The sequence below is a fragment of the Erithacus rubecula genome (assembly GCF_903797595.1).
Source record: "Erithacus rubecula genome assembly, chromosome: 9".
Taxonomy (NCBI): Eukaryota; Metazoa; Chordata; class Aves; order Passeriformes; family Muscicapidae; genus Erithacus; species Erithacus rubecula.
The window spans coordinates 30774263-30801708 of record NC_136660.1 but is presented as its reverse complement, the minus strand read 5'-3'; the positions used below and the strand labels follow the sequence as shown (position 1 = coordinate 30801708).

Sequence of the window (27446 nt, the reverse complement as noted above, 5' to 3'; positions counted from 1 at the left end):
AGCTATCTTAGTCATTCCTTTTAAATTTTTCTCTCCTCTTCCCCCAGTAATTACACTGGAACTGTAGGCAGCAGATTAAATTGTGTTACTGATGAAGAGTTAGTAAGGTCCAAGGACAGGCTGTTCCCTCTCTGGTGCACAAACAGAGGACAAGCCTAAACCACATCCCTAACTTTGGTCACAAGACACAGGAGCAGGAGAGCAGCCACCTGCCAAGTGCAAACTCAGTTACTAAGATCACCAAAGCTCTTTGTGAGTGTAGGTTACCTTGATTAGCTTATATCCACCAAGCTGCTCTGTGCCATATGGGAGAACTACCCAGCTATTTCTTCTAAGAAATTGTCTCTGCTTTCCTCACTCCTTCCTTCCTTTCCTTTCTGTTTGTCCCAACTGGCCTGATGCCGACACAGACACAGGAAATTTTCAGCCCCATCAAGTTAATACAAATAAATAAATAATGATTAAAAAGCAGGCTGTTTCCTTTTTCATGCAAAGGCCTTTGTCCTTGGCTAAAAATGTCTCTGTACTAATATAGTAACAGCATCCCCTCTATACCAAGGCACTGTGACTATATAGGGGCACAGTGAAAGTGAGATTTTTAAAGCAGAAAAAAGCGAACTGCTAAAAATAAATGAATGCTGAACATCTGTTTGGAGAGCAAACAAAGAGTTGCAAAACTTAAACAATTCACAAGAGGGCCCAGCCAAACAAGAGCACCAAAGACACTTAAATTATGGCCCTGTTGTTATGGACACACCAAGCTGTCCCAGTCCTACAGGAGCACCTGTTTCACCCACACACAGCCACAAATTATCATCTGCAGCCCTTCAGCTGCCCCCTTTAAACCTTTTTACATCAAATGAAACAATTTTCAGAGATCCTTTGATTAAAGAGTGTGATTTCCAACACTAAAGCAAAGCTTGCCATCAACACACAAGGATTTCCAGAAAAGCTCTGCTCCCCATCCTTCACAAAGCCTCCACCCTCCTCCTGCTCTGACAGACTGCACAAACTGAGGTGGGGAGCACAGAACAGCAACCCTAACCAAAATACAAACTCCCTGCTCACTCTGAACTCTCCAGCCTAACACTGCATCAACTGGGCTCCAAGTGTCAACTCATGGTACTTTTATCACCTCACACATGAGGCAGCTACATTAAAACATTTCCACAGCTTTTATTAAAACAAGATTTTTCCATTAATTTTTTTTCTCAACTAAAAATATTTTAATGGTTGCAGGAAGAATACTACCAGAAGGCCCAAGTCCTCTCAGTGCACAATAAACTATACATTGAGCATTATTTATCCTGTGGAGTCAAGCTGATAAGAAAATGAGCTTTTTCAAGCACCATCTCTTATAAGGAAACCTCAGAAATAATTTTCTGCCTATCTGTGTACAAAGACAAACGTGGGTACTCCTGCCTTCTTGTGCTGCCAACACTAAGAAGTACAGCCCTAAACACATGCAGCAAGTGCCTTCTAGCTGTCTTTTTTTTCTGGGCATTTGCAGGTTTGGGGTTTTTCCTCACCAGCCAGGAAGGAAGCTGCAGGGAACACAAAGCTCAGAAGTGTTTCACACCTCTGACCTGGAGTCCATCTATGCTGTGGTCTTGCACAGACAGGGCTCTTATTTGCCTTCCCTACCTTTCCAACCCAAACATTCCTCATACAACACAGAAGTCCTGTTGCAGAGCTCTGCACCTGCAGAGTAAAGAGAAAGCTGTGTTTGGCCAAAACTTCTCCTAGTGCAACATGTACTGGCAAATCAGAGTGAACTTGGCCTTTCATTGATAAACAAAAATGCTTGGCAGAATTGCCAGTGAACTTTTTACCTAATTCCCTTCAAGGCACTTCTCTGTAGATAGAGTAAATAAAATCTTACTGAGCAGATGATAGCAGGCTGTCCCTGATCAATATATTATCAGCAGGAGAAAGACAGTCAGTCACCCTCAAGAAGCAAAACAAAGATAGAGTTTCCTGAGTGGACAGATGGAGGGACAACCTGATCTCTTACTCTGCCCTGCCATCTGGAAGCCATTCAGCATGAACTGACCCCAATCATATATGCACCATTATTTTTCCCTGTCAAAGTGCCTGCATTATGTGACTCCCCTGATGGGGAAATACATGGAAACAAAAATAAATTTAGTAAATAACTAAATATTTTGGAGGAAAACACTGTATCCAGTCACACTGAAATGCAATGCTTCTACATAAAATGCCAAAAAAGCAGAGACTTTACCAAGATTATCTCACTTATATCAGCAATAATCTGCTCCACAACAGAGGTGAGTTGTTGATGACAGACAAGGCAATGAGAGTAAAAACATCACTGAGGCTCCTGGGCAAGAAAAGCCCAGTCCTGCCATTACTGATCCTGGCTGTGAGCAAATCCCATGTGCTTTAATACTTTCATTTGCTACCAGCATCATGTTGTTATCAGCTCAGGACCAAACCCCAGGGAAGCCAGCAGAGCTGCTAGTGCAGGAGGAACTGCACCAGACTGAACACACTGGAGTTAAAGCAGGGGTGCAGCTGCACTGATTTAACCCCTCTTCTGCCAACCAGCTGCCACCTGGGGGTGGGCACAGTGGCAGCCTCTGGGTTTTCTACTGCTGGGGCAGCAGGAAACCCTTCTGCAAGGTCCACAGAGAAGCTGGCAAGTGCCAACAACCTGGGCAGGAAAGACAGGTGAAGGAGAATGGGTAAGATTTTATATCCAAAGCTGCACATGGATGCAAAATAAAGGAGGAAGGAAAACAAACAATACTGACAAGAGTTAACTTGTAGAGCATTTAAAAAAAAACAAACAGAGTTAAAACCAACAAACAAAAGAATCACTCACAGTGGTTCTTCTCTCCAGTTGACCACAATGTATTTTATTTCTCTGTCAGTTTCCTCTGCTTCAGGACCTGGAAAACTCCCTACATCCACTGTGAAAACACTCCTGGCTTGCCACTTTAGCACTAAACCCTTGCAAAAAATCCTTGCAGCTCCCTCAAGGCCAGGATTTGGAAACAACAGCCTGATCTTGTGGGTGCAGCACAGTCCATGTGCCCTCACCCCTACTGGGCTCAGCCACCCTGGATGGGGCAAGCACAGCTCAGCAGCAGCACAGCCTGTGCAACTGGGGTGCAGCAAGGAACCCTTCAGACATTAACAATAAAACCTTCAAAAGGCACAAGCTATGAAGGAGATCAAAAGAAAAGGTATAATATAATTAACTTGAAATTCCAGATTCACATGAGAATGCAGAGTGAATTCACGAGGTTTACAAGAAACAGTGAATTAAAGCACTCTGAGACTGCTCTCCCTAAATGTTTAATCATAGACAGCTTGTGTGCCTTTTTCCCTGCAAACAGCAAATTATCACCCCAAGGGCACACAATCTTCTGTTCCAGACTGCAGTCCAAAGACCATATACAAATCTTTCTGGCACTTTTGGTGTTAGTCTTTTTCCATGCTTACACATTGAGAAAGTAGTTCACAGCTCCACCTCAATTAATGCTCACTCTTTTCTAACTGCCTCACTACTGTGGCCAACAATCCATTAGCAAGAAAAACAGAATCCACAAGAAAAACCCAATTACATTTGTTAAAAACAAAAGAAGCACAATTCTTTGAGTAAAGACTTACAAGAACTGAAAGAAATCCACATCATTAGCTTCCCAAGATCATCTTACTCTGACTGCAGGAAAAAGTTTGTTTCTCACAGACTCTCTCAGCCAGCATTGGTGACTAACCAGCTTGGGGACTGGTGGCAGACCAGGACAGGCTAAACAGCAAAGTCACCCAGCTTTTAAGGTGGATTGAGCAAACTACACAAGGTCCCTTCAGCCTCTGATGGTGTATTGTGGTGACTTCAGCTAACAAACTTAATGCCAGCTTAAATACACTGTGTATGTTTACACTCCACTGAGCTCCTGGTGATTGAAGGGTACACACACCCTACAAGGCTTCCTCTATTGTTAAGATAAACTTATATGCCCAAAGATCCTGACAGCCCCACCACCACCAGCACAAAGAAAGCCACCTTCCCTTCTCAGTGCAAGCAAAGGCAGACAAAAAGGCCAGAGTCCAACAGAGATACCTGAATGCTTTATAATCAACATTATACTGTCAAAGAACTTCTCAAAGAAAATGCTCCAAGGATTAGTTACCTCTTACTAACAAAAAAAAAAAAAGTATAAGCACCTAAAAAAATATATATGTCATGACCCTCCTATGTGCTGAAGTGACAGAACCTCAGGCAAGGGTAAACAGCATCTTCTTTTGAAGGTTTTGACAAGGGGAGATTTAAACTCTGGTACAGATCTCTGCTGACAGAGAGAGGCAGACTCAGCAAACCCATCAGCAGCTGGCCCTTGCAGACATTTATCCATCCATCCATCCCAGGAGCATGAGAGCAGCTCCCCAGGCAGTGCTGGGCTCCTGGAGCCCACCCTCCCTGAGCAGGGAGCAGGGCAGCCCCTGCCCTGCCCCAGGGCACAGCTCTGGACCGTACCTGGCTGCAGTCAGCTGGGCAGCTCCCACCGGCACGGCATTTCCAAGGGCTGCAGGCACAGCTAAGGGCTGCTCACAGGGATCGAGGGCAGAAGCCAACTGATTATCATCACCTGGCCCAGGAGGGCTGTGGAGAGAACAGAGAGAAAGGCAGCCTTACATGTCTGAGTTATTGCAGAATTACTCTTGTTTATCCTTCTGAATCCCTGGACTTGTGCACCAATGAGCTAACTTGTGTGTTAGGGAACACAGAGGAAGTTGGCATTTTCAATCTAAGTTGCTTTTGTTCCCACAGGACTGAAGCCTCTGGATTTTTGTCTGACTTAGAACTGTAGTACAACCCAACAGCAAATAAACCCCATTGTGCCTCTGATTATGAAAAGCAAACAAGAAATGGAGCTGCTGCTTGAACAGAGCAATGACAAGATTTCCTCACTCAGAAACCACACAAAATACAAGGAGCTGGATGAGCTGGGGGGGCTCATCAGTGGGGGCACAGAGTCAGAGGTGCTGTGGAGAAACACACTGAGAATCCAGCCTTGCCCCATTCCTGGCAAAAGCAGAGTGCCACTGAGTGCCAGCAGCTCATGACTACAGAGAACAATTTGGAAACACTACAGAATCAATAAGGAAAGGAGCCTTGCTGAAAAAGGGAGTTTGTTTATTTTTAAGAGACACCAAACCATGTTTTTGCTGCCTACTTCAACCTGAATTTGCCATGTGACCATCCAGAAATCAGGACACTAGGAGCATCAGTTTTCCCTAAAATTCACCAAAATTCTCAAGTTATTTGTAAACTATAAAGTGTGACCTTAAAGTGCTGATGCAATTTCACACTGCCCTGTTGTTTCCTGTACTACCTAGTGAATATAACACTGAACACACAGAGATTGTACCATCCACAGATGGATTTTTGACAAATTCAAAACTGTCACCCAGCATTTGCAATTCCAGCTTATAAATAAAAAACTCTAAATCAGAGAGCTCAGCTTTAAATTATTACTTCCTTACCTAATTTCAATTCCAGAGATCCTGGGTGATTCCCTGCTGTAATTTAATTTTGAATCAAAAAACATAACAAACAGTTAAATTTTACTATAACAATGTCAATGTTATTCTGGTAATGACTGGAAGCTGCCATCTGAATGTACTCACACTCCCCATATTTTATCTAAAGGATTTCTGTAACATGTTGTGGGAGGAAAAACAATTACAAGTCTGAGCAATTGACTGGCCACAAGTTTAACCACACCTGAGGGCTCTGCCTGTTGTAGAGAACTTTGAGCCAAGGTGTTTATAGGTTCTAAAGTCCTCTGATTTATTATCACAAAGGGAATGATTCTTCATACATTGCTGAGTTGCAACTGGGATGTCCCCTCTGCTTTGCCTTAAAATGACTGTTTAGAAAGCAGATTTTGACAACAGCACTTTTTATGTACATACTGAGTAAACTGAGGAGATGGGCAGGTTTCCTCCTTGCTGTGACAGAGGTTATTCTCTGTAACACAAGGAAAGCACAGCAGAAGCACAAACTGCAATTCAAACTGCTGTGCCCCAACCTGGTGAGAAGTGTTTACTCCTCACCACTCACGTTTCCTGCACAACCAACTCCTGGACAGGGATTTTCACAGCTTATGGACAAAGCAACCTGAAACTCAGGCTTGGGGAGGTGATGGAGAAGCTGCTCCTTGCCAAGCCACCCTGCTCTGTGCAGCACAATGAAACCATCCCCAGGCTGCTCAAACGAGTTCCACCAGTGACATTCCTGGGCATCTCAACTGCCTTTGGCTCTCCATGTCCCTGCTGCCAGCCCTCTGCAGCCACCAGCCTCTAAGGCCCATTTGTTTCAAGAACTGAGCCCCATATAAAAGGCCACAGAGGTTTTTCCATTCTGTTGCTTCAGTTTTGGGTTGAGCCTGGAGGAGGATCTACATAAAACTGCTTCCAAATTCTGCTTATGACAAGCATGACTGAAATAGTTTGCAAAGGAAAATACCTCACAGTTTACCAAGCAGTTGCTTACCAACAGCTGCAGTGCACACTAAATTCAGCCCAAAGACCACGAGGTTCAGCCTGTTATTAGTGTGTCACAAAAGAATGACACTGCCCATCAAGTGTCCTTAGGCTCTTGAGTTTCACAATTTCACTTTTAAGGCCTCTACTTAGCTTTGAAAAGAGATTTTCCAAGTCACTGTTAGAAGGCAGGTATGCAAATAACATGTTTCAGGCAAAGCTGGACCCACAGTATTCATTATATATCAACGAATGAATGAGAAATGACTTCATAAACCTGTCTAATTTCTTCTTAAATACAGCAGGTCTGACTGTCTATGTAAGAAGGCTTCAAACCAAGGCAGAAAATTAAGATATATACAGGAACACAACTTTGCATATGTGGATACAGAGGCAGCAAGTGCTGGGTGCTCTGGTGGGTCTGTTTGCTGCCCTGCTTCTGAAATCCCTGAGAGGCAGACCTTAAACCCCTAATTTCACAGGAAAGTTATAAAAATTCTTTGACACTGGTGCTGGAGACAGAAGGCAGCTACAGGTCTTGGCATTTACTCCCTGTCCATGTTTTTCCAATCAGGAGAGCTGGATGTGGCTCCCTTTGAACAGTCAACAACAGCTCCAAGTTTACTCCAAGGGAAACCAATGAGCATTTCAAACTCTGCTATCTCCCAGCCCCAAACATTTGGCTGCTTCTAATGAGATAATGGCAAGATTCATGGATCCTGCTCTTACTCCAGAAATCTCTGGAAAATGGCACCAACAGCCACAAGGCAGGACTGAGCTCTCAGGGCTCTCATCACCCACTGGTTTGTTTTCTTCAGGATACAAGATGTTCTCACTGGGTACAGCAAGGCTGGCAAACAGAATCCTTTAGATTTCATACTTTCTAATATCTTGGGCCAAAGAGTCAAATTTTTGAACCTCAGTTAACCCACAATCAATCCCACAAAATAATGAGAGAACTTGCTATTTCTGTTACGTTCTTACACTGCAATTCTTTGGAAAGGAAAAAGATCTAGCACCTACTTCAGTTTCAAATTCATTCATTCAAACACACTGTACCTCATAAAATTTGATCCATTTTATTAATTCCTGCATAATATTAGTTTTATCTTCTCATAGTTTAGTTTGTAGCTTACCTCTTACATTAACCATATCCTCTGAAATAAACTAGAATTAAACTGAAAGAAACAAGCAAAGCATTAAAAACAAACAAACCCCTCTTTTTCTCTCCTGGACTACTACTTATGAGCTAATTTAAAACCCATTTAAATATCAACAGCATTTCAGGAAAAAGATGAGATTCTAAGATTAAAATGGAAAGTGTGGCTTTATTTCCCAAGATACTAAGGGAATATCCATCCCCACAGGATGAGTCCATACACAGCTTAAAAGCTCAGACACAGCAATGTCTGGGGGTCACTTTTGCTGATCACTGTGCTTAGATTTAGCCAAGGTTTACTTTTAGCAGCTAAAAACGTGCTCACAGCCAAAAGTTCAAGTTTTGGGCAATACACTGCCTTTTGTAAACCAAACAAAAGACCTATTTATGCATTTAAATATGTGATTTTAGAAAAATCCCTCCAAATTCTATACTATGCCTTAAGTGACCTGCACCAACACTTTGTATTTAGGCTCAGCCTGGGTCAAGCTGAGTCCTGCTGAGCTGGAGCTTTGCAAACACACTAATGAAGGTATCCAAGAGATGAACTGGCATGTGGTAATTAAAAGCAAATAAAACCCCTGTCACACAGGGGAAACACGAATTTGATACCCAGTGCATGGCAGCAGAACTACACTTAAGGAAAAAAGGCACTGTCACCAAGACACCAGAAGTGGCTCCTGGGGGAATCATTCCTGATCTCCACGGTGTTCCTCTGAGCAGGACTCGAGGAATCAGCAGAACAGGTCTGGGTGCTGGGTGACGGTGCCTGGAGCAGCCAGGGAGAGCCAGCCCAGCCCAGGATGGCTGGGGCAGCACCTGAGTCACACCTGTCCCCAGGGCAGGGACCTGCCATCACCTGGCTGCCCACAGTCCATGTGGGAACACGTGCTTCCAGCAGCAGGGAATGGTAGGACAGGGAACAGTCCCTTCCATTCCTGCACAATTCCATCCCAACAACACAAGGAAGGCAAACCAAGGCGGGAGGTGGCTCTGGAGACATTAAAGCATTTTTTACACGGCTCCCTGAAGGCAATGCCCCACCTGTGGACAGCAGCCCCAGCTGTGCAGCAGCTGGCAGCGCCTGCAGTAATCCCGGGTCCTGCTGGAGCCCGAGCAGAGCGCTGCCGCTGTCAGGGACCCTGCAGAGGCATTCTCAGAAAATGTCCTTTTCTGGCACTCGCTGTGGAAACCCTGACAAGATAGAGGAGTTATCTTGGCAGGGGATGTGTTTAGTCACACACTACCTGAGGGCCTGCACTTCCTCTCCCACCCAACCCTCCCTGCTTAAAATCTCGTCATTTGTGTAACACGCGCACCCGGATTGATCACTGATTTGATCAGCTGTAACAATAAATCAGATTTTTATTTTCGGAGTGTTCTACATTACTGCGGTCGCATTAAAACTTAGGGTGAGCTACTACACCAAACAAGCACAATTCTATCAGATTCAAACGCTTTAAGGGACTGGAACGCGTTACAGCACTACTTCCTTTGCGAGCTCAAAGAGGGACAGCAGAAAGCCACATAAAAGTATAAATCACGCCTGCACAGGATGAATAAGCACATTTGCTGTAATAAGTGTCAAGCATTAAAAAAAGCCCATCACGTCAGTGCGGAGCAGCTTTTAGAGCCTCGGTCACGTCCTGATGTCACTGGAGCAGGATTACAAACTTCCCAAATTCCCAAAGTTCCCAGCCAGCAAACCTGAAGCAAAAGTCCTTCAGTACAAACAACACACGAGGAGAAACCAGGAGCAGGAGCCACAAAACCATCCAGTCTTTTTCTTTTCTTTTTTTTTTTTTTTTTTTTTTTTTGTTTGGGGGGTGGGAGGAGGAAAGTTAATCCTGACCCAGAGCTGCAGCGCTGTGAGAGCGGGAGGAAGAGTTTCCAAAAGTTAAAAAAAAAAAAAAAATAAAAGGGGTGGGGGGGAGGAGGGAGGAAAGAAAGAAAAAAAGTACAAATAAAACTTTCCCACTTACAAGTGTCTAACTTACCAAGAGCAGGGAGGAATCCGCGGCGCTCCCGCTCGCAGTCATGCTGGCCGGCAGCGCAGCCCCTCGCCCTCAGGGCGCTCCCCACATGGCGATCGCGGCCGGGCACCGCCGAGCCCCGCTCCCCCTCCGCAGCCCGGAGCTCACAAAGGGCCGAGCAGGACGAGCCTGGAGCTGCCGGAGCTGCCGGGTTTGCTGGAGCCGGAGCCGGAGCCGCTCGCAGGCTCCTCCCATGAGGCTCCCTGAGGAGAGGCCGGAGCGGCCGCGGAGCCGCGCCCCGCCGGGCAGGGCAACAAAACACCCGAAACACCCCAAACCCCGCAAAACACGCACCAGCCCCGTTAACCCGCTCGCACGTGGGTTGCCTTCCCTTTGGTTAAGTTTTTTATTTATTTTTTTTTCCTCCCTCTCCTCGGTTTTAGGGTGGAATTTCGGAGTTTCCATCCGCTGGAGGTGGAGGGGGGTGTGTGCGCGGAGATTAAATTACGGTGTGTGTAACACTTAAAGCACACACACGGCTCCCAACGCTTCAAAAGCCGCTTAAGAAGAGCCTGGTTTAATTGGTGGCGTTTGGCAACTTTTTTTTCAAAGTTTCAGGCGGTGTTTTTAAGGTTAAAGTTAAAGCCTCAGGTTAAAGTTTCAGGAATGATTCTTTTCCCAACTTTTAAAAATGTTTTCAGGATGCAGACGTAAAGTTTTTTAACAGCTTTCACTGAAGCATTGTGTGTTTGTAGCTAAACAAATAACATGTGTTTTTAAAAAAATCTAAACCAAACCATTTTTAATCCTAGCTTAATTGTTAGGTTAAATTTCAGTTATTAAAGTCACCCAGGTTTTCTCATAGGCTTCTTTACCTTTCTTCTTACAGATTCATCTTTTTTCTCATGGATTTCTTTACCTGCTTTCTAATGAGTCTCTTTTCTTTCCACAGATTTTTACCTGTTTTCTTACAGGTTTCTTTACCTCTAAGAAAATGGAGCAGTTTTAATTAATTACCTGCCCTTATTAATCTCTTGGGTTTCCTATTACAATACAAAAGAAGGACTTTGTAAGTAATTAAGTCTACATAGGGATGCACCAAATTGCATATACGAGCTGCCAGCACCCAAGGAATTAATTTAGTTTCTCCCCAGAGAGATCATTATCATTTTTATGACATGCCATACAATAACCATAATCTTTATGATATTTCTCCCACAGCAAGAGAGTTGGTAGATTGGGCATTTGGTAAGCAATGGAGATATTTTGGATAAAATGCTGGGGCTACAAAGACTCAATTTAGCTGAGTTAGTTTCCCAGCTGACTCCATGTCTCCTAATTTTTCAGCTGTGGTGCCAGGCACATCTTGGGTGACAAAACTAACCCTTCAGAGCTCAGAACAGCAGGACTGTGCATTTCTTTTTAATGTTAAGGTACAGTAGTGATACCTCGTGGACTTCTCAAAGCATCAGTTCAGAACTGGGCTGCAGGGGGAAAATATATTATTCAATTTTTAACTCTTTTGTGAAAAAAAAAAAAAAAGTTAATTATTTCTACTTCTAGCCCTTGTCTGATCTTCTATAAGCAAAGGGAGGCAACAGATTTGTGTTCAGCATAATTTTGTGTTAAAGGAGAACTTCCCCATCTAGTCTGAAAGCAAAGACAGGGATTTCCCCTCCACATTCATTGCTGCTTTTAACAATTCAGGTACCTGTACAGGAAATAAAAGATGATGCCAAATGATCCCCAGACACCAAATCAGACACTGTGATGGGTTAAAATGCTGAAAAACATGTGGAGTGCCAGCATCACCTGGGCATGGCTTCTCATGGGGCAAACACTGCATGGTATGGGCAGAGCTCAGTGGGGTGCAGCAATTGGAGCCAGCAGCACCCACTCTGACAGTGAGAATTAAGATGAGCCTCAGAGTTAAATCTTCCTGGGAAGAGCATCTCCATCATATCCTGCTTCCCAAGCAGCAGGAAACCAGCCATGGAAAAATTTACTGCGATTCTTGATACAGATACAAGGATCCAGTCCCCCTCTCATTTTGGGGGGAAATTAACCTCTTCTGCCATCTGGAAGCCATTTCACAAATAGCTTCTGCAGGTATAACTGCCCTGAGGGGGAGGGAAACCCTGGAAAGAGGACGATTCATTAAAATAAATTTTTATTTTCTTTGAGGAGCAGTCTGGCACAAAGCCATGGCCACGGACAAGGCACGTTCCTGCTCACAGACCCAAACCAAGCATTTTTGGAATAAATCCTCATTTTTCTCAAACAACACACCTCCAACTCTTTATTCCTCAGCCTTTTGCTGTGCCAAAACCCTTTGACCGGCTGTGAAGCAATTTCAAGCCACCTTTGGCACAGAAACATTTCCAATTGTCTCCTGATGCCCTCTGCTATTTTGAACCTGATAGTCTGAAACTGCAGGAGCTGCTGCTCAGGTGTGCCTGAGCTACCTTAACAGAGGCCCTGGGGAGCACAAAGGGAACACCTAAAAACCAACAGGGAAAGCAGAGATAAGCTCCCAGCAGACAATGAGAGGGCAGGAGTGGCTGGGGCAGATCAAAGCTGCCAAAGAAAGCCTTGCAAAAAGTTTCCTTGGAGGCCAGAGCTGGACCAGAGCATGAGAGGGACTGGGAGCAGGAGACATCCCACAGGATGGCTCTGCCAGAGTCCAAACCCTTCCCTGGATCCCAGGGAACTGCTGCAAGGAAAAACCAGAGAGCATCAGGATGGCACACATGTGGGGGACACTTTTGAGAAATGTAAATCATGGAATGACAGAATGGTTTGGGCTGGAAGGGACATTAATAGGAGCCACCCCCTGCCATGGCAGGGACAACTCACACTGTCCCAGGTGCTCCAGCCCCGTGTCCAGCCTGGCCTTGGGCACTGCCAGGGATCCAGGGGATCCACAGCTTCTCTGGGCATCTCTGCCAGGGTCTCACCACCCTCACAGGGAAGAATTCTTCCCAACAACCAATCTAGCCCTACCCTCTTTCATTTTAACACCATTCTCCCTTGTCTATCTCTGCATGTCCTTGCAAAAAAATATATGAGTGATTTTAAATTTTTCCTTGTAAAAAAGTGGTGTCCATTTAAAAACCCTTCTGCAACAAATCCATATGAATGTATTTCAGTCTGTTTAGAATAAAAGAGGAGTTTCTTGTTTGCATTTCCCAACCAGAGGCTCACAGTCATTCACTCTGCAAAACCACAGACCCAATTAGCTGCAGAGCAGCCTGGCTGGGATACCAAACCACGTCTGTAACAAACACCTGAACTTTATATTCCCACTACTTTCCACATACAAATTGCCCACAACCATCATTTGTGGTGGTTGAAAATTAGGTTGTGCATTTCCCAGCAATTTTTAGTGGAGAGGCTTTAGGATGGCTGTCTCTAAATTCCCAGCCTTTCACCTCAAGCTAAAGGGAAGTTTAGTGTTAACCCCTTACATCTTGGAGGATGAAAGTGATGGGAAGCTGTCATTTTGCAAATTTCCAAGTAAGTAAGATTGATTTTTAGAAAATCCTAGGCTAGACTCAAAGCCTCCTAAATTCCAATGATAATTTCTTTAGCAAACCAAGTTTATGTGGAGTTTCTACCTGAAGAACAAGATTTGGAGAATGGTAGATCTAAGTTTCATGTACCATCACAACATTCAAAAAGAAGAAAAAATAGATGTGGAAAATCTTGGAGACTTAAATATTCACCAACACTAACTCTGTGTTTTGAGTCATTTAATGACATTGTTAGGAAGGGGAAATGGAATTTTTAAGTGTCTATTTATTTTTTTCCTTAGTTGTTAGTAACTGAGCAATGTATTCATGCTTTTTGCTTCCATTCCAGGAAACAAATCCAATCTTCTCTGTCTGCTGCAGAGTTATTCTTAGCTGGCTTTGATATTTCTATCAGCTAGGAGAACATAACAATGTTATCATGGTTACAAATTCCAAAGATTTTACATAAGCTCTTGAGTGCCTTTAAAAAAAAAAGGCTTTATTGATTACACTGTTTGTGTTTCATTAGCTAAAGCAGCTTGGAAGAACAGTCTGGAGAAGAATTTTTAAAAAGCAGTTTGCTGAGTTTCATGGAGCACATCATCCGTGTTTTTCAGAGCTCCATGGCCAAAGAGAACCCAAGATTGACAAATTGGAGGCTGGGAAACACCAGGCCAATGAATCACTTAAGCCATATTTGTCTCCATACAGCCTGTCCTCCTAATTTGACTTTTTTTATCTGTTGAAATGACTAACCCCCCTCTTATTTAAGCAGAGCAGGAGAGCTGTGGGTACAGTGCTTGTAGGATGGTCTGGGTGGAAAAGGATGACAGGACAGGGCAGAATTCTCCCTGGCTGAGCTGCCAGGGGCTCAGCACCAGCTCCTTTGCTGGGTCACTCCAGTGGAGCAGAGATTTTGGGCCAGCATCCACCCACTCTAAGGGCAGGCTGCAGCCTCCCACAGCTGCCTGGGAAGGAATGCACCGAGAGGGAAAGCAAGGCAATTAGTGAAATTAAATTGGAAACAACCCTGTGGAGTCCTGGGGCACTTTTGGACAGCTGGTTATTTTACTGAGGATGGTAGATACCAAACAGGGGCAGTGGGGAGGAGGAAGGGATGGACAAAGAAGAGGTGGAAAAAAAAATTACCATGATATTCTAGGGCTGGTCCTTCCCTACAGCACAGAAAGGTGACAATCAGCATTTCACAGTGACCTTAGAATCCAGAACAGTTACACCTTTGATTGCAGCAATTAACATTTCTGCACTTACTACTGCAATTTGAGAGGGAGAACTTCTTTTAGGCCAAAGAGACTCCACTGTAAGAATTAACCTGTGAGGTTAGATAACAGGCCCAAACAGATCCACATAACATTTTTTTATTTTTCCAGAGTACCCAGGTGTTAAGGAATTGCAATAACTAAGAAATCCCCTCCTTTTTTTAGCAATGCATCTGTGGATTTCCATACACCTGGACTGGTATTGGTAAGACAGGCTCCAAAGAATCAACATAAAAAATAGGAGGAAAGATAGAAAGAAAAGGGTAATGCAAGAACTATGGAGTTCTAGCCCTTCAGACACATCTCTGTGTCTGTCATTGCTGTTTTCAGAGATGCCCTCATGAGGTTCAAAGCTGGGGCTCATCCTACTTTTCATATTCTATTAGACACAGGGACCATGGTAGAAGCTCCACTGTATATCCAATTTTCCAAAAAGCCAGAAGATATTGTGTTGGAACAGAGAGAACAGGGGATCTGTAAGATGCAGAAATGATTTTGAGAAAACATCCAGATTACTTGGAAGAAGCAATTTTGAAAATACATCTGGGGAAATCTAATTAGAGGGAAAAAAAGTAATCTGAAAGTATTTTTTTATTTAATGAGGAAAGAAAAAATGGTGCTAAAATTCCTGTCCTGACATTGAATAAAGTATGGCAGTGTCCATGCTGGATTTCCTCAGCAAATGTCTGTATTTGATTAAATAAATGTAATGTCTTGAGAAACACAAGGATGTGTGAAAATAGCAGCCTGTGTGTCACCCATCCATGTCAATATCCACGTTATGAATGTGTGGCATGGCCTCACATACCTGGATTTTCACTGGAATGTGCTTTGAATACAACTGGGCATACTATCCAATCAGCATTTTATAAATACTCTATAAATTTCATAAATGCTTAGATGCTGCCTAAAGCAGAGGTCAGCTTGGTCAATGGAATTAATGAGAGTAGTTGATAAAACTCCCTTTCACTTCCTAGAAAGCAATGGGAGATGTCTGTTTAAAATCTTAATTTTTATTCTTCTGTGAAAAATACCAAACTTAAATATCTCAGGCCTCACACAGATGAAACTCCCACAGTACTGCCCATCCTGTTAATTTAGTTCAGGACTGCAGGCATCTCCACAGGCACAACTGTACTAACAGCTGCACCTACTAAGGATAACAATGACAGTAAGAAGGGAGGGGAAAAAAAGGAAATAATTCAGATACAAAGGAAGAAGGGCAGGAGAGATAAATAACCTGATTCATTTTGTGCATTTCATTTATGTGTAAATCACCTCCAGCTACATTTCCCTTTGCTTTGTGAGCCTGAGATGCTACACACCTAAATCAATTCTGAAGTTAAAAAACAAGGAAAGAAAGAGCTGCATAATCAGTGTTTTGACAAGTTTCCTTTTAACTCCAAACTCTTGTTTTCAGATGCTAACAAAACACATCCTTACTGCTCCAAACCCACTTGCCTGATCTGAAAAGCAGTCCTACATTCTCCACCTCATCCAGCAAGACTGTTAAAGTATTTAATACTGTATTTTTCATGCAGACAAAAAAAAAAAAAAAAAAAAGACCAAGTCATATTTACTAAGGAGTGAATATTCTTTTTGAAGTTACTGAACTTGCCAATTTTTGATGGCAAGAACAAAGAATGAAGCAAATCCAAAAGTATGTCTGGACCAGCTTTAGAGATCTTGTCTGACCTGTGCAGAGAACATGAGGAATGTTTCTCAAGTAGTTTTGCTGACTCCAGTTGCTGCCATATAAAAATATTATTATTGATTGCTAAGTGATGGGAGTCAGTGCAGCAGAAACCCTACATTTTCTAAGAGGATGGGTGTCACTGCCTGCAGTGTGTTCACAGCTCCCTGTGCCCTCCCTGACTGCACTCCCAGCCCAGCTGAGCCCCTGAGCATCTCTGTGAGCCTGGAACACCCAGAGCCTTGTGAACAAACCCAGTGTTCTGCCAAACCAACAAATCAGCCAACACCTGCAATGTGCTCTCTGTACCTGCACATCTGGGAATGACCTCACAAAAGTCTTCAAAAAACTCCCTCAGTACTTTTTCCAAGAGACAATGGCAGCTTGCATGTGCCAGCCAGTTGAATTACAAGAGCTTATCCAAAAATCCATCCCACCTCTAAACATCCCTAAAATTGTGCCATAATTTCCAATTTTATTCCATGCTCTGCTCAACATCTGTCACAGTCCATGGTGCAAACAGGAGCATTTCAGGGACTTAAGGACTCCCTGTGTATACAGGAACCTCAATTCTCCCTCCATTAAAAAAAAAAAAAAAAAAAAAAAAGATTACAGATTATGATGTGGGTTACATTACATATATGTAAGCTACATTACACATATGGAGGTATCCACTGCAAAAGGAGAAAAAACAACAACAACAACAAAAAAACTAACTCAACTCCTCATCTTCCTTTCCAAGTAAACTTCAGACAGAAAAGTGAAGTGAATGGATGCCCAGTAAGTGGGGATAGTGACATTTTCATGCCCAAATGTGGCCATTAGGACTACAGCTTTTCTGTTATTGACTTGGTAAAGAGAGTTAAAAACATCAAGATAAGTTGAGGTTGGTTTCTTTTAAGTCTTTTTCAGTGCTGACAGACAGGTTTGCCAAAATCCAGCTCTTTCCTGCTTCTGCTATTAGCACAGCTGTAGTTCCACAAGGAAGTGTGGCTTCAGCCACAGTCTCCTTTCCAAAAATAAATGTCCTTTCTACTGAAGATCTGAAGGGGAGTGATTGGTGCTGTGCTGTTGCCTGCAGACTTTAAGGGCTCTCCTCATCACTTGATCAGAGCTGCTCCCCTAAAGTTGCTGGGGGCAGGAATCACTGCAGGCAATGCCTGGATTCACTACTCATCTCAAGACCAGCCTCCTCCCAGAGGGAAGAAATTCTTCTATTTCCTCACCAGGAAGAAATCCCAACAAGAATTTAAGAGTCAGATCACGCAACTTTACCCCCTCACACACAATTCAGTTTCAGCATAGAGATCTTGTAAGAGAGGGAGTTATACAGAAGTGGTGGAAGGGGAAGAAAACAAAGCTGAAGTAATTCAGAACCTTCTCCTTCTCAGTAAGAAGGTTCTGAATTATTCTCAGAACCATTTCCTTCTCCTAAACATAATTTACTTTTTATTGATATTTATTTTGAGAGCTGGGGAGGAATCTTTCTCCCTGGAGTTCTTTATGTCAGGTCCATATTCTTACAGTCAGCTCTTAGAAATGTGCATGGCTGCATTTTGCAAGGCTCTAGTAGTTTATCCTCTGTGAGGATGACAGGGCATGAAACCACTGCAAAGCACTCAAAGCTTTGTGGCTGACATACACAGCACATGGAATACACCTTGAAATTTAATGATACAAACAAACCCAGTTTTAATCTCAGAGGAAAACTGGATTGGTCAGTGTATTGGACCTGATGAAGACAGACCAGCCAGCTCAGCTAATGCTCTCTGCTTCTTTTTTGTGATATAAATGCATATTGCTGTAAAAACAAGCCTGACCTGAGCAGAGGCTCCTCTGGACCTCTGAGAGTCCCTTTTGGACAGCCACAGCCCAGAATGAGCAGCTGCCTGTTGATGCAAACCCTCATGCTGAAAAACAGGTGATAATGAATTCTTGAAGCATATGCAAGCATTAAGCAACTACTCCATGAATTGTCAGCAGCTGTTTCAAGAGCCCTGCCCTGCTTGCCACAGGTATTTATTTAAAGTATGATACCCGCCCTGATATGAAACACATGCACAGAGTCCCTTATGGCTCCTGAGCCAGCCCATGCCAGCAATTTGTTTGGGAATTTCAAAGCTGCCCACTGTGAAGCTTCCATTCATATAAAAGAAGCAAACATAAAGAAAGGACCTCAAGAGAAATAACAGGGTCTAATTTCCTTGTCATTTTATAGACAGATCCTTCAAGAGAAAGTCTTGAAGCTGTCCTGGTTTCCAACACTTCTAATATTTTTCTAATATACATTCTGCTCACACAATTAGATGACATTCAGCCTCCATCCCAGCCTCACAGAACTCCCCCCACATTCTCAGCACAACTGAACCACTCAGGTATTTTCACTTACACTATGGTTTTATCAACTCAGCCTTGAAGGAATTTGGCACTGGAACATTTTCCCTCATTGGTCAGTTAGTGCCATCTATGATTTTGAGATTGCTTAGAAAGATTCCACCTCAGCAGACCATTCTTTGGCATAGTCTGATATAGTTTAGCTTTTCTCTAGCCCTGTGCTCTGCTGTTGTCTCAGCCATCACAGCCTCCTCTGATACAGAAAGGAGAAGGAAACAGTGAGCAAGGAAGTTCTGAGATTAGAGAGGAAGCAGTGACATGACTAGATAAAGGGAAATCACCTGTTCTAAGATAATAATTATCTTGAATTAACTGCATATCAAACTAGGAATTCAAACAGCAAAGTAGAAGCTCGTTAAAAAAGAAGAAAAAAAAAAGTCTTAACTTTATTAAAGCAGTTACTGCTTGGTTTGGAAAATAAAAATAAATAAATCCAAAAAAGTAACTCTGAGGCTCCACAAGTCCCAGCTCAGAAGAATTCACATCTGAAACAAGTCCATGTCATTAGAAACACCGAATAACAGGGTGATCAAAGGCACTGTCAGTTCAATTATATTGTACGGGAGGATAAGAGGGAGGCCCAGACAAGTAACTGTGAGTAATTGGGTTACTCTGTAGGCTTGTTTTCAAACACTGCACTACCATGTGAATGCTGCAGGTCTCATTTAACTGGGTCACCAAAACTGAGGCAAAAGTCTCCTAACTGAAGGTTAGGAAGTGCAATTTGTATGCCTAACTTCAGGCTACGAGGTGAGAACACTGGGAAGCAAATGCACACAGGTAAGGGCAGGAATCTGGCCCAGCAGATGGAACAGCTCAGAACTCTGCTCCTCAGCTTTCAGGACCTCTCTGTCCTTACAGATATTTTTTTTTCCTCATGTAATCCACATTTAGAAGCAACACATATTTAAGATAAAGTTAAGAACGGAGTTGAGTGCCAGGCCCTCCCAAACTGCCCAGACAACGGGCACCTGCCTGGAAAATTGCACCCCTCTCCAGCCCTGGGCTCCTGCCAACCATTTCACGTAGTAATTCAAAGTAAATACCTTTCAGTGGGTAATCCTGCCACAGCCATGTCCTGAAGTTCACTGAGGTGAAGGCTCTTAGGCTCAGTTAATGCAAGTGGTGATAGCTTTCCTTTGGCATCCTGGAGGGAGATTTCGTGCTCTGAATTCATCTTGCTTGGCTGATTTTCAGCAGCAGCGAGAGCTGCAGGTGCAGAATGCTCACCCTGCTCCATCACAGGGAGGGCTGGGGAGTGATTTTTGTGCAGGTCTGCCTCCTGCTCTTCAGTGCTCGTGTTTATAGCTAAGTCTCCCTCAGTGACTAACATCCTTGCAGGTCCAGTTTCAGGGATGTCTCCACTTTTTTCATGACCTGTGCTTGCTGTACCTAACACTGTGTCACTGCTCTCTTTCACGTCTCCCTCTGTCAGACTGCCAGATTCTAGTTTACAGTCACTCTGCAAGCAATCATCCTGGCTTACTTCAGTTTTTAAGTAATCTATTAACCCATGCATGCTCACTTTTTTTCCTTGCTGTGCATCTTGAGAATTTCCTGATGTTTCCAAGCATTCCCTATTCACTGCTTCATCCTGTATCATCTGTGTGTCACTCTGAGACCTAATGCCATGCACGAAATCGCTGTGAATCTCTGCCTCCTGATTTTCCTCAGGTGACACACTGAAATTGTCTGGCAGTTTTTGATGGCTGTAAGATCCTCCTGGGACAAGCGTTGAAGATGCCATGTCAGAGACGCTCCTGGCAATGCCTGCATCACCGTACTCGCTCTTCTCCTGTTCATTTGGCTTAGGATCCAGGCACTGTGCAGCAGGAAGACTTACATCCTCTTCAGAGGAAACTGGCTCTGCATTGCACTCTGTAATTAAGTTATTTCCCTCTGTGGCAGCAGCATCTTCTACGTCCCTGCCCTGTTCACCTGCAGAGGTAACAGCTCTGCCGGGCTGCTGCTGGCTGTCGGAATACACAGGGAAGTTCTCAGCTGCTGCCCCATCAGATGAAGCTGGTCCTTGTCTCTTTATCTCTAAGCCTATTAGTGATTCAGAATCCACGCCACCAGCACACACGCCTTCCTGTCTTTCCATCCCACTGCTCTCAGTGGGCTTGCCCGGCTTTTGCAGATTTTCCAGAGCTTGTTCAGCAGATGGAGCGCCATCCAAGCTAGGGACCACTTCTAAACAGCCAGTGGGCTGCCTGCTTTCCTCAGTGTCCTGGAGACTTGCTGGTGGCAGCTCTGCCACTGTGTTTTCTTGTTGCAGAGATTTGCCCTCAGCAGCTTTGCAGGAAATCTCAGTAGCTAAAGGCAACTCTCGTCCCTCTGCTTCTGCGCTGCCCTCGGGAGCTCCTTTGCCCACCTTGTTTGGTTCTGAAAAATTCTCAGCACCACAAAGTTCTGCTGGGTCCTTGGCCACTGGACTCTGCTTGAAGCCTGCATGGTTTTCAGTAAAAAGTTGGGGTAATTCAGCACTCAGTGTGCTGTGGACAGTTTTTTTAAAAATCTGGCTGATGTGCTCCCTGAAGTCTGGGATGCTGGAACCAATGTCCAGAGAGCTGCAAGTCAGAGCCTCATGCTCCCTTCCAGAGTTCTCTGCAGACTGCTCAGAAACACTGATGTCTGCCCTGGTTATGTTGTTATTCTGTTTTGAAAGCTCTTCCATTTTTTCTGAATTCCCAGGTTTCTCTAAGATCTTACCGTACTTGTCATCTACACAGATATTGGTTGCAATTTCCTCATTACAGCCTTCTTGTGATGATGAAAGGCTCAGCATCTTCCCTTCTGGAGTAGGGAGTGCTAACAGAGACTCTGCTGAACTGTCACTTTGCTGTTCTTTGAAGTTTAGCTCACTTTTTGTGGTTTTGGATTTAATTGCAGAGATCTCTTTCTTCAGCTTCTCAGAGTCGAAGTGTGATAAGTTTCCAGTTCTCTGCCCTACATTCAGAGTCTCTGACAGGGCAAAAATTCTCTCTCCATCACCTTGAAAACTTTGGTCTGGACATTCTTTTTCACTTACACATATATTCCCTGCAGAGCTATTTTCTGAATTTGCTGCTTTACCTGTGTTTACACTGGGTGGAAGACCTAAGAGTTCTGACACCTGAGGACCTGGGGGACCCTGCAAATTAGAGTTACCTTTCAAGGTGTTTAGGGAAGCTACAACTTCCAGCTCACTGTTTAGTGAATCCCCCCCAGTACCCTTGTCCATGTTGTTTCCAGGTTGCTGGCTGGGATGGCTGAGTGCAGAAATTGTAAAATCTGCTTGATGATAACCAGGTTGTTCTGTTGCATTTTGAATGCAGCTGGATTTATGTGAGTTATTAGTGGGAATCACTTCCCTGTGTGCCTGTAATGGTGAAGGAGATCCCTGAGCCCCTGGACTTGTATCAGGCTTTATATTGCCTATTTCTGGGACAGAAGCACTGTTGTCACAACTCATCTCCATGCTTTTATCCTTCAGGGTGATTCCCCCATCAGCAGTCAGAATATTTTCTGAGTTTTTTACCATTAATGGCATTTTCCTTTGCATTTCTGGATGAGATATTTGGGGATCATTTTTCTCAGAATTATCAGAAGTATGTGCTATTTCTGTATCACTTGGCAAAGCCTGTGATATGTTAGTGGCACTTGCTGAATCCTGTGTCCCTGCAAGAGTGTTTACAGCAGCAGCAGAGCTTTCACCAGCATTATCCTCTCCCCTGCACACGCTGCCTGGCTGCTCATTCTTTTCAAGTTCTTTACAAAACGTGTCTCTCTGACATGCAGCTTCATGCTGCCTCACTGAGATCAAAGAATTATCACCCTGCTCGGGCTTGCTCGAGTTTTGCTGACTGCAGCACTTTTCTTCTGCCACGAGATGGGTTTTGTTTTGCTCGTTGCCATCTCGCAAATTGAGCTCAGTTGCACCAGAAGTGTTTTGCCCGTGTTTGCTCACACCCTCAGTGCTGCTGTCATCCTTGTCCTGCTCTTTTGGCCCATCAGAGCCACAGTGGGGTGGTGCTGGAGCTGGCACAGAGGATTGTTTGTCAGGGTGCTGTGAGATGTCCAGAGGTATTTGTGGTGAGTTGCTGTGATTGCCGGGGTGCAAGCGCCCAGGTTGTGGTGCCCCTCCTTTGGGCTGCTGGCCATCTGCTCTCCTGGCAGCTGCCAGCCTGCCCTGCTGCTCCTGCTGCTCCAGCTCTGTGTGTGAGCTCCAGCCACTGTCACCAGCAGCAGGCAGAGACTGCTCTGCTTGCTGTGCTTGGGGAGGAGCTGCTGGAGCATTTGGAACACCTTCATTTTCCTGCCCCGTTGGGACACGGCGCTCCAGGAGCTCCGAAGAGCTGCACGTGTCCCTCTCAGAGGGGCAGCTGCTTGCAGGGATGTGGCTGTCACCCCTTTCCTCCATGTGACCTTGATGATCAGTAAGTCCTGAGGTGCTGGCTGCAGTTTTGGGAGGTTCTGAAGGAGCCATCTGTGTATTTCTGTGACTTTCTGCAGCCACTTGCTCCAGCTGAGTTTGCACATCCAATTTACATTTACTTTCCTGAGCCAAATCTTCATCCTCCACAGAACTTTTCACTGCACTTTGGTGCTTCTCTTGTTGAACATCTTCCTTCTGATTTCCATCCCCAGCACTGCTGTGTGCAGCTGCAGGTTCCTGCTCTGGATCTCTCTGAGGTGCTTTGGTGATGTGACTGTTCTGTTCTTTGGTTTCCAGAGCCTGTGAGGCCTCCTTGCTTTGTCCCATAGTCTCTGCCAACTCATTTAATGCCTGGAGATCAAGTTTTAATTCAGGCATTTCTGCGCTTTCTCCTGGCTTGCTGGAGCTCTCAGGCTTGTCTTGACTCCCAGCTTTGTGTTCAGCTTCCAACACAGCTTCTCTAGCAAAAGCCTTTTCCCAGGATCCATCCTGCTTACTCTGCTTAATATGACTGTTCCCCGGGTGGAGGGGCAGTGAACTGTGTGCACCATCTAAACAAACCTTTTCAGTGCTGTTACAGCCTGACTGGTCCCACGTTTTGCCTTCAGCCCCAGTGTTAAAGCAGTCAGAACTCCGTGGGCATTCCTCCCCTGCCAGCTGCAGTGGAGCCACCAGCTTGTTCTCCAGCCCATCTGGGGCAGCTGCTTCCTCTTTGCTCATTTGTTGTTCAGGTTCACAACCACAAGACTGGGAATTGCCTTTGGGAGATTTAAGGTTACTGTCTAAATTCAGAGGCTTTCCCCCACCTTCTTCCCCCAGGTCACCTGTTGAAGTGTTTTCACAAAGGCTGAATTTTTCAGGATGGTGTTCCAAGTGGGTATTTTCCATGTCCTGGTGGTGGCTACTAACAGAGCTCAAAAATTGTCTTCCTGCCCCACTCAAGCCCTCAGGTAATTCACTGGTTTCTGACATTTGTGCATCCTCTGTTCTGATTCCATTTTTTCTTCCTGCTACATCTGCCCCTGTTTCTTTTTGATACAGCTCTGTGGATGTGCTCAAAGAAGCACTTAATGCATATTCTTCCAGTAATAATCTTTTATCTACCAGTGCATTTTCCTTAGTGGGACTAATAATGCTTTCTGTTTCAGAAAGTGTGGTGCTTTCTCTAGACACATCATCAGCTTTTATAATTTCATTGCTCTTGGCTTCTTTTGGGCTTTCATTTGTGACAGCTGATTTTTCTTCTTCCTCTCTCTCAAATGATAAAGGCACACTGAAATGTTCAGCACTAACAAGCTCATCCTCCTTTTGAAGCTCTCTTTGAAAAAGGGGTTTGTTTTTTTCAGAGGCTGTTTTCACTGTTTCACTCCTGACTGGATCTTGAGAGCCATTTCCAGGCACAGATTCCCTCAAAGGCTCTTCAGGCTTTGGTACCAGGAAGAGATTTGGAGGGCTAGGAGGCAACTCTGACATTAAAGTGCAGGGTTCTGATTGCTTCCTTTTGCTCCCAGATAGAGCTGGATTTGCCTCTCTCCCTTCAGCTGCTGTTTCAGCCCCCATCTGTAGATTACAGATCTCAGCGAAGCCCTGAGCATTCACAATTGCTCCAAATTTTTTCACTGTCTGAGTCTCCTGTTGCTGGATAATTTGGGATTAAGGTTTCCTTTTTCATTAGCAGACCCTCTCCACCATCTGTGTTCTGTCTACCTTGCTGCATTTCTGCCTGCAGCTGACCTACTTCCAAAACTCCTCTCTCCTGCTCGGGCTCCTGAGCAGGACAATAATCTCCTGCTGCTTCACCCTGGGGAACCCAGCTGACATGTGGCTCCCTGATGCCACCCAGCTGCTCATCCTGCTGGAGGGTTCCTAATTCAGCCAAACCCATTTGTGTGGCTGCTTGCATTTCCATGGGTGCTGCTGCAGGGCTGGGCTGCAGGGCTGGGATTCTGGGCTCATTCTCCCAGGTTTTGGTAGAGGAGTCAGCAGCGCTGTCCACAGATCCAGCATGTGCTAATCCCTCTTCTTTGTCATTCCCTGGTGCTGGCTGTGCTCTGTCACAGTCTGGGCTGTGTAATTTGTCACTGCTGCCTGTGACAGGCTCTTTGGCACAGTCTGTGACAGGCAGGCTCCTCTCCCTTGCTTCAGCAGAGTGCTTTAAGAAATCAGAGTCTGTTTGTGCCCCTTGCTCTTGCAAGGCAGTGCTCTGTCCCATCCCCTCTGGAGACACCATGCTGCAATTTGGGTTGGAATTTGGGCTGGGTAGCTCTTCAGCACTGTGGCTACTGATGCCTTCCTTACCGATGCTGCCAACAATGGAAACGTTTATTTGTTTCAGGTCAATAAAGAAGCAAAGAATAAGAAGCAAAGAAATAAAACTGTTTTGTGCTTTGATGCTTCAAAGCCATGCAGTGCATGCACTGAGAAGCTGATAATCTGCTTTCAGGAGTTAAACCATCAGACACAGTGATGTAAATGCTTATTGCTCTGTGAGGTATATTCCCAGTCTTACCTGACAGCCCCTGTTCTCATGGCATGCATTTTAACCATTCCAAAATCCAGGACAAGTGTGGTGAGAGGGGACACGTGTGACAGGCTAAAGGAGCAACAGGGGAAAAACAGGGGAAAAAGTAATACTGGGAAAACCCACAGCACCTGAAAGAAAGGCTTTTTGTTTCTGCTTCTGTCTTTGCCAAGGCTTCACAGTAAGTGCTGTTATCTGGCTGTACTCGAGTGTGTAGCAGATTAAGAAGGGCCCATCTGCTGAATGTTTTCTCCAACTAATCAGCACAGTTGATTCTCACCAAAAGGTCAAAGGGCCCACCCTGCCCAGTGTGGGATGCTGCTGTGCCACCATCCACACCCAATGAGCTCATTTAATTGCAGTGTTTGATTTCAGTGCATCTAACTCATAACCCTTGGTGTGATCTCTTTTTCCCACCCAATAAAGATAAGATAGAAAAAGTTGAATCAGAGATGACAAACTGCAAGAAGGATAAGTTATTTTAAGTGTTTTTCACTGTGTGTTCTGCAGTTTTCCCCACTGAGGTTTGTAGATGATGAAATAGGTTAACCTTGTTCTCTCACTCACCTTCCATGCCTGGGTATGGGAATATGGAGAGAAACATCTATTTCAAACTGGATATGGAAATGTACAGAGCAGCAAGGAGCAGTATTTACTTGACATGAAATAATGAATCCCAAGCAAAGCAGGACACAGAAAACACACTGCCATGTGCTGGGTGGCACAAGCTGAGATGGCTCAGAGCTTTGCCACAGCTTAGCAGTGACAGGTTACATTTCAGAAATTCCAAGTCCCCTTTAGATTGGAGCTAGAAAAGATGCTTAAAACACCTCCCATAGGGCCAATCATAGATTAGATTTTAAGTAATCCCCAGAAATCTGAGAAGCCTCTCTCTGCTTCTCTGCCTGAGTTGTACACACAAAATACTTGATGGAGAAGTGAGTCAGTGACAGCTCTGGGGTCCCTGCAGATTATTTTTGTGTTTATGCAAACACAGCATCTTGGGCTTCCATGCACAAAATGCAATTCCAGGTGGGGCCAAGGCCCTCCTTATTCTGAGAACTGCCCAACAAACAATTTCTTTAGGGACAGCTGCACTTAAAGCTGAATATGAGTCTGTCTTTGGCCTTAAAAACTTTCTTCAGAGTCACTGCAGTGGGAAAAAAACTAGTTCTTGAAGAGCCACTGAAATTTGCCTATTTTAAGGCTAAGCCTCAAATCTAAGGTAAAATATAACTTACAATTCATATATAGTTTAAACAAGCAATGCTTGGCAAGGGTTTGGACATTTAATTCGTAACACCAATACATTTTATTTAAACATTCAGAAAATGGTTTTGTCCAGAGGAAGATTTCTTTCCCTATCACACTCATTCATATGGAACTTACTGACACTGGGAATACCAGAGATGGCAATACAGCATCTGGTGTCTGCTGGATCACTGACAGCATGGGGCATGACAGGACATGAGCAAACAGCAGGGAAATGCCAGGAGGTTTTCCCTAAGCAAGGAGCACACTTTATTATTGATGTTAATTTTGCACTCAGGGAAGCTTAATTAGAAGAGGAGGGACAAAAACCACAACATGGAACTGGGGAGGGGGTGTAGTGGGAGTCAATTGCTGTTCCAGCTTTTTGCTGTGTTGTAGGTCTGTCTTCTACTGGCTTAATTGCTCATTAGCAGTTTTGTGCCCAGGGTTCTTCACCCTGTCAGAGATAGGGTGATCAGGGGGAGAACAAAACTGGGTGCAGGGTGAGGGGGAAAGCCCCTCTAACCTCCATGAAACTGAGCACTGGAAGAAGAAAACACTATCTACACTTATAACTGCTCCTTATAATTTATCTTTGATCTCTGATTGTTTACTTATCATTAATTCCATCTGTCAACAGAACTGGTAAATGAACAGTAATAAATTTGGAATGGAAATGTTGGTAATGTTCACTATATAGAACATTCATCATCATATATTTGCATTTTTC

At 44.3% G+C, this 27446-nt stretch overlaps 1 protein-coding gene across 1 annotated transcript in view; it reads right to left on the bottom strand.

The window, feature by feature from the left end:
- Nucleotides 1-27446, bottom strand: part of TACC2 (transforming acidic coiled-coil containing protein 2) — a 125653-nt gene that overhangs the window by 68124 nt on the left and 30083 nt on the right. Inside the window, 3 exon segments of the mRNA XM_079312621.1 lie at nt 4505-4630; nt 19574-24558; nt 24560-25247. Of these exon segments, the coding sequence (XP_079168747.1) occupies nt 4505-4630; nt 19574-24558; nt 24560-25247 (5799 nt within the window).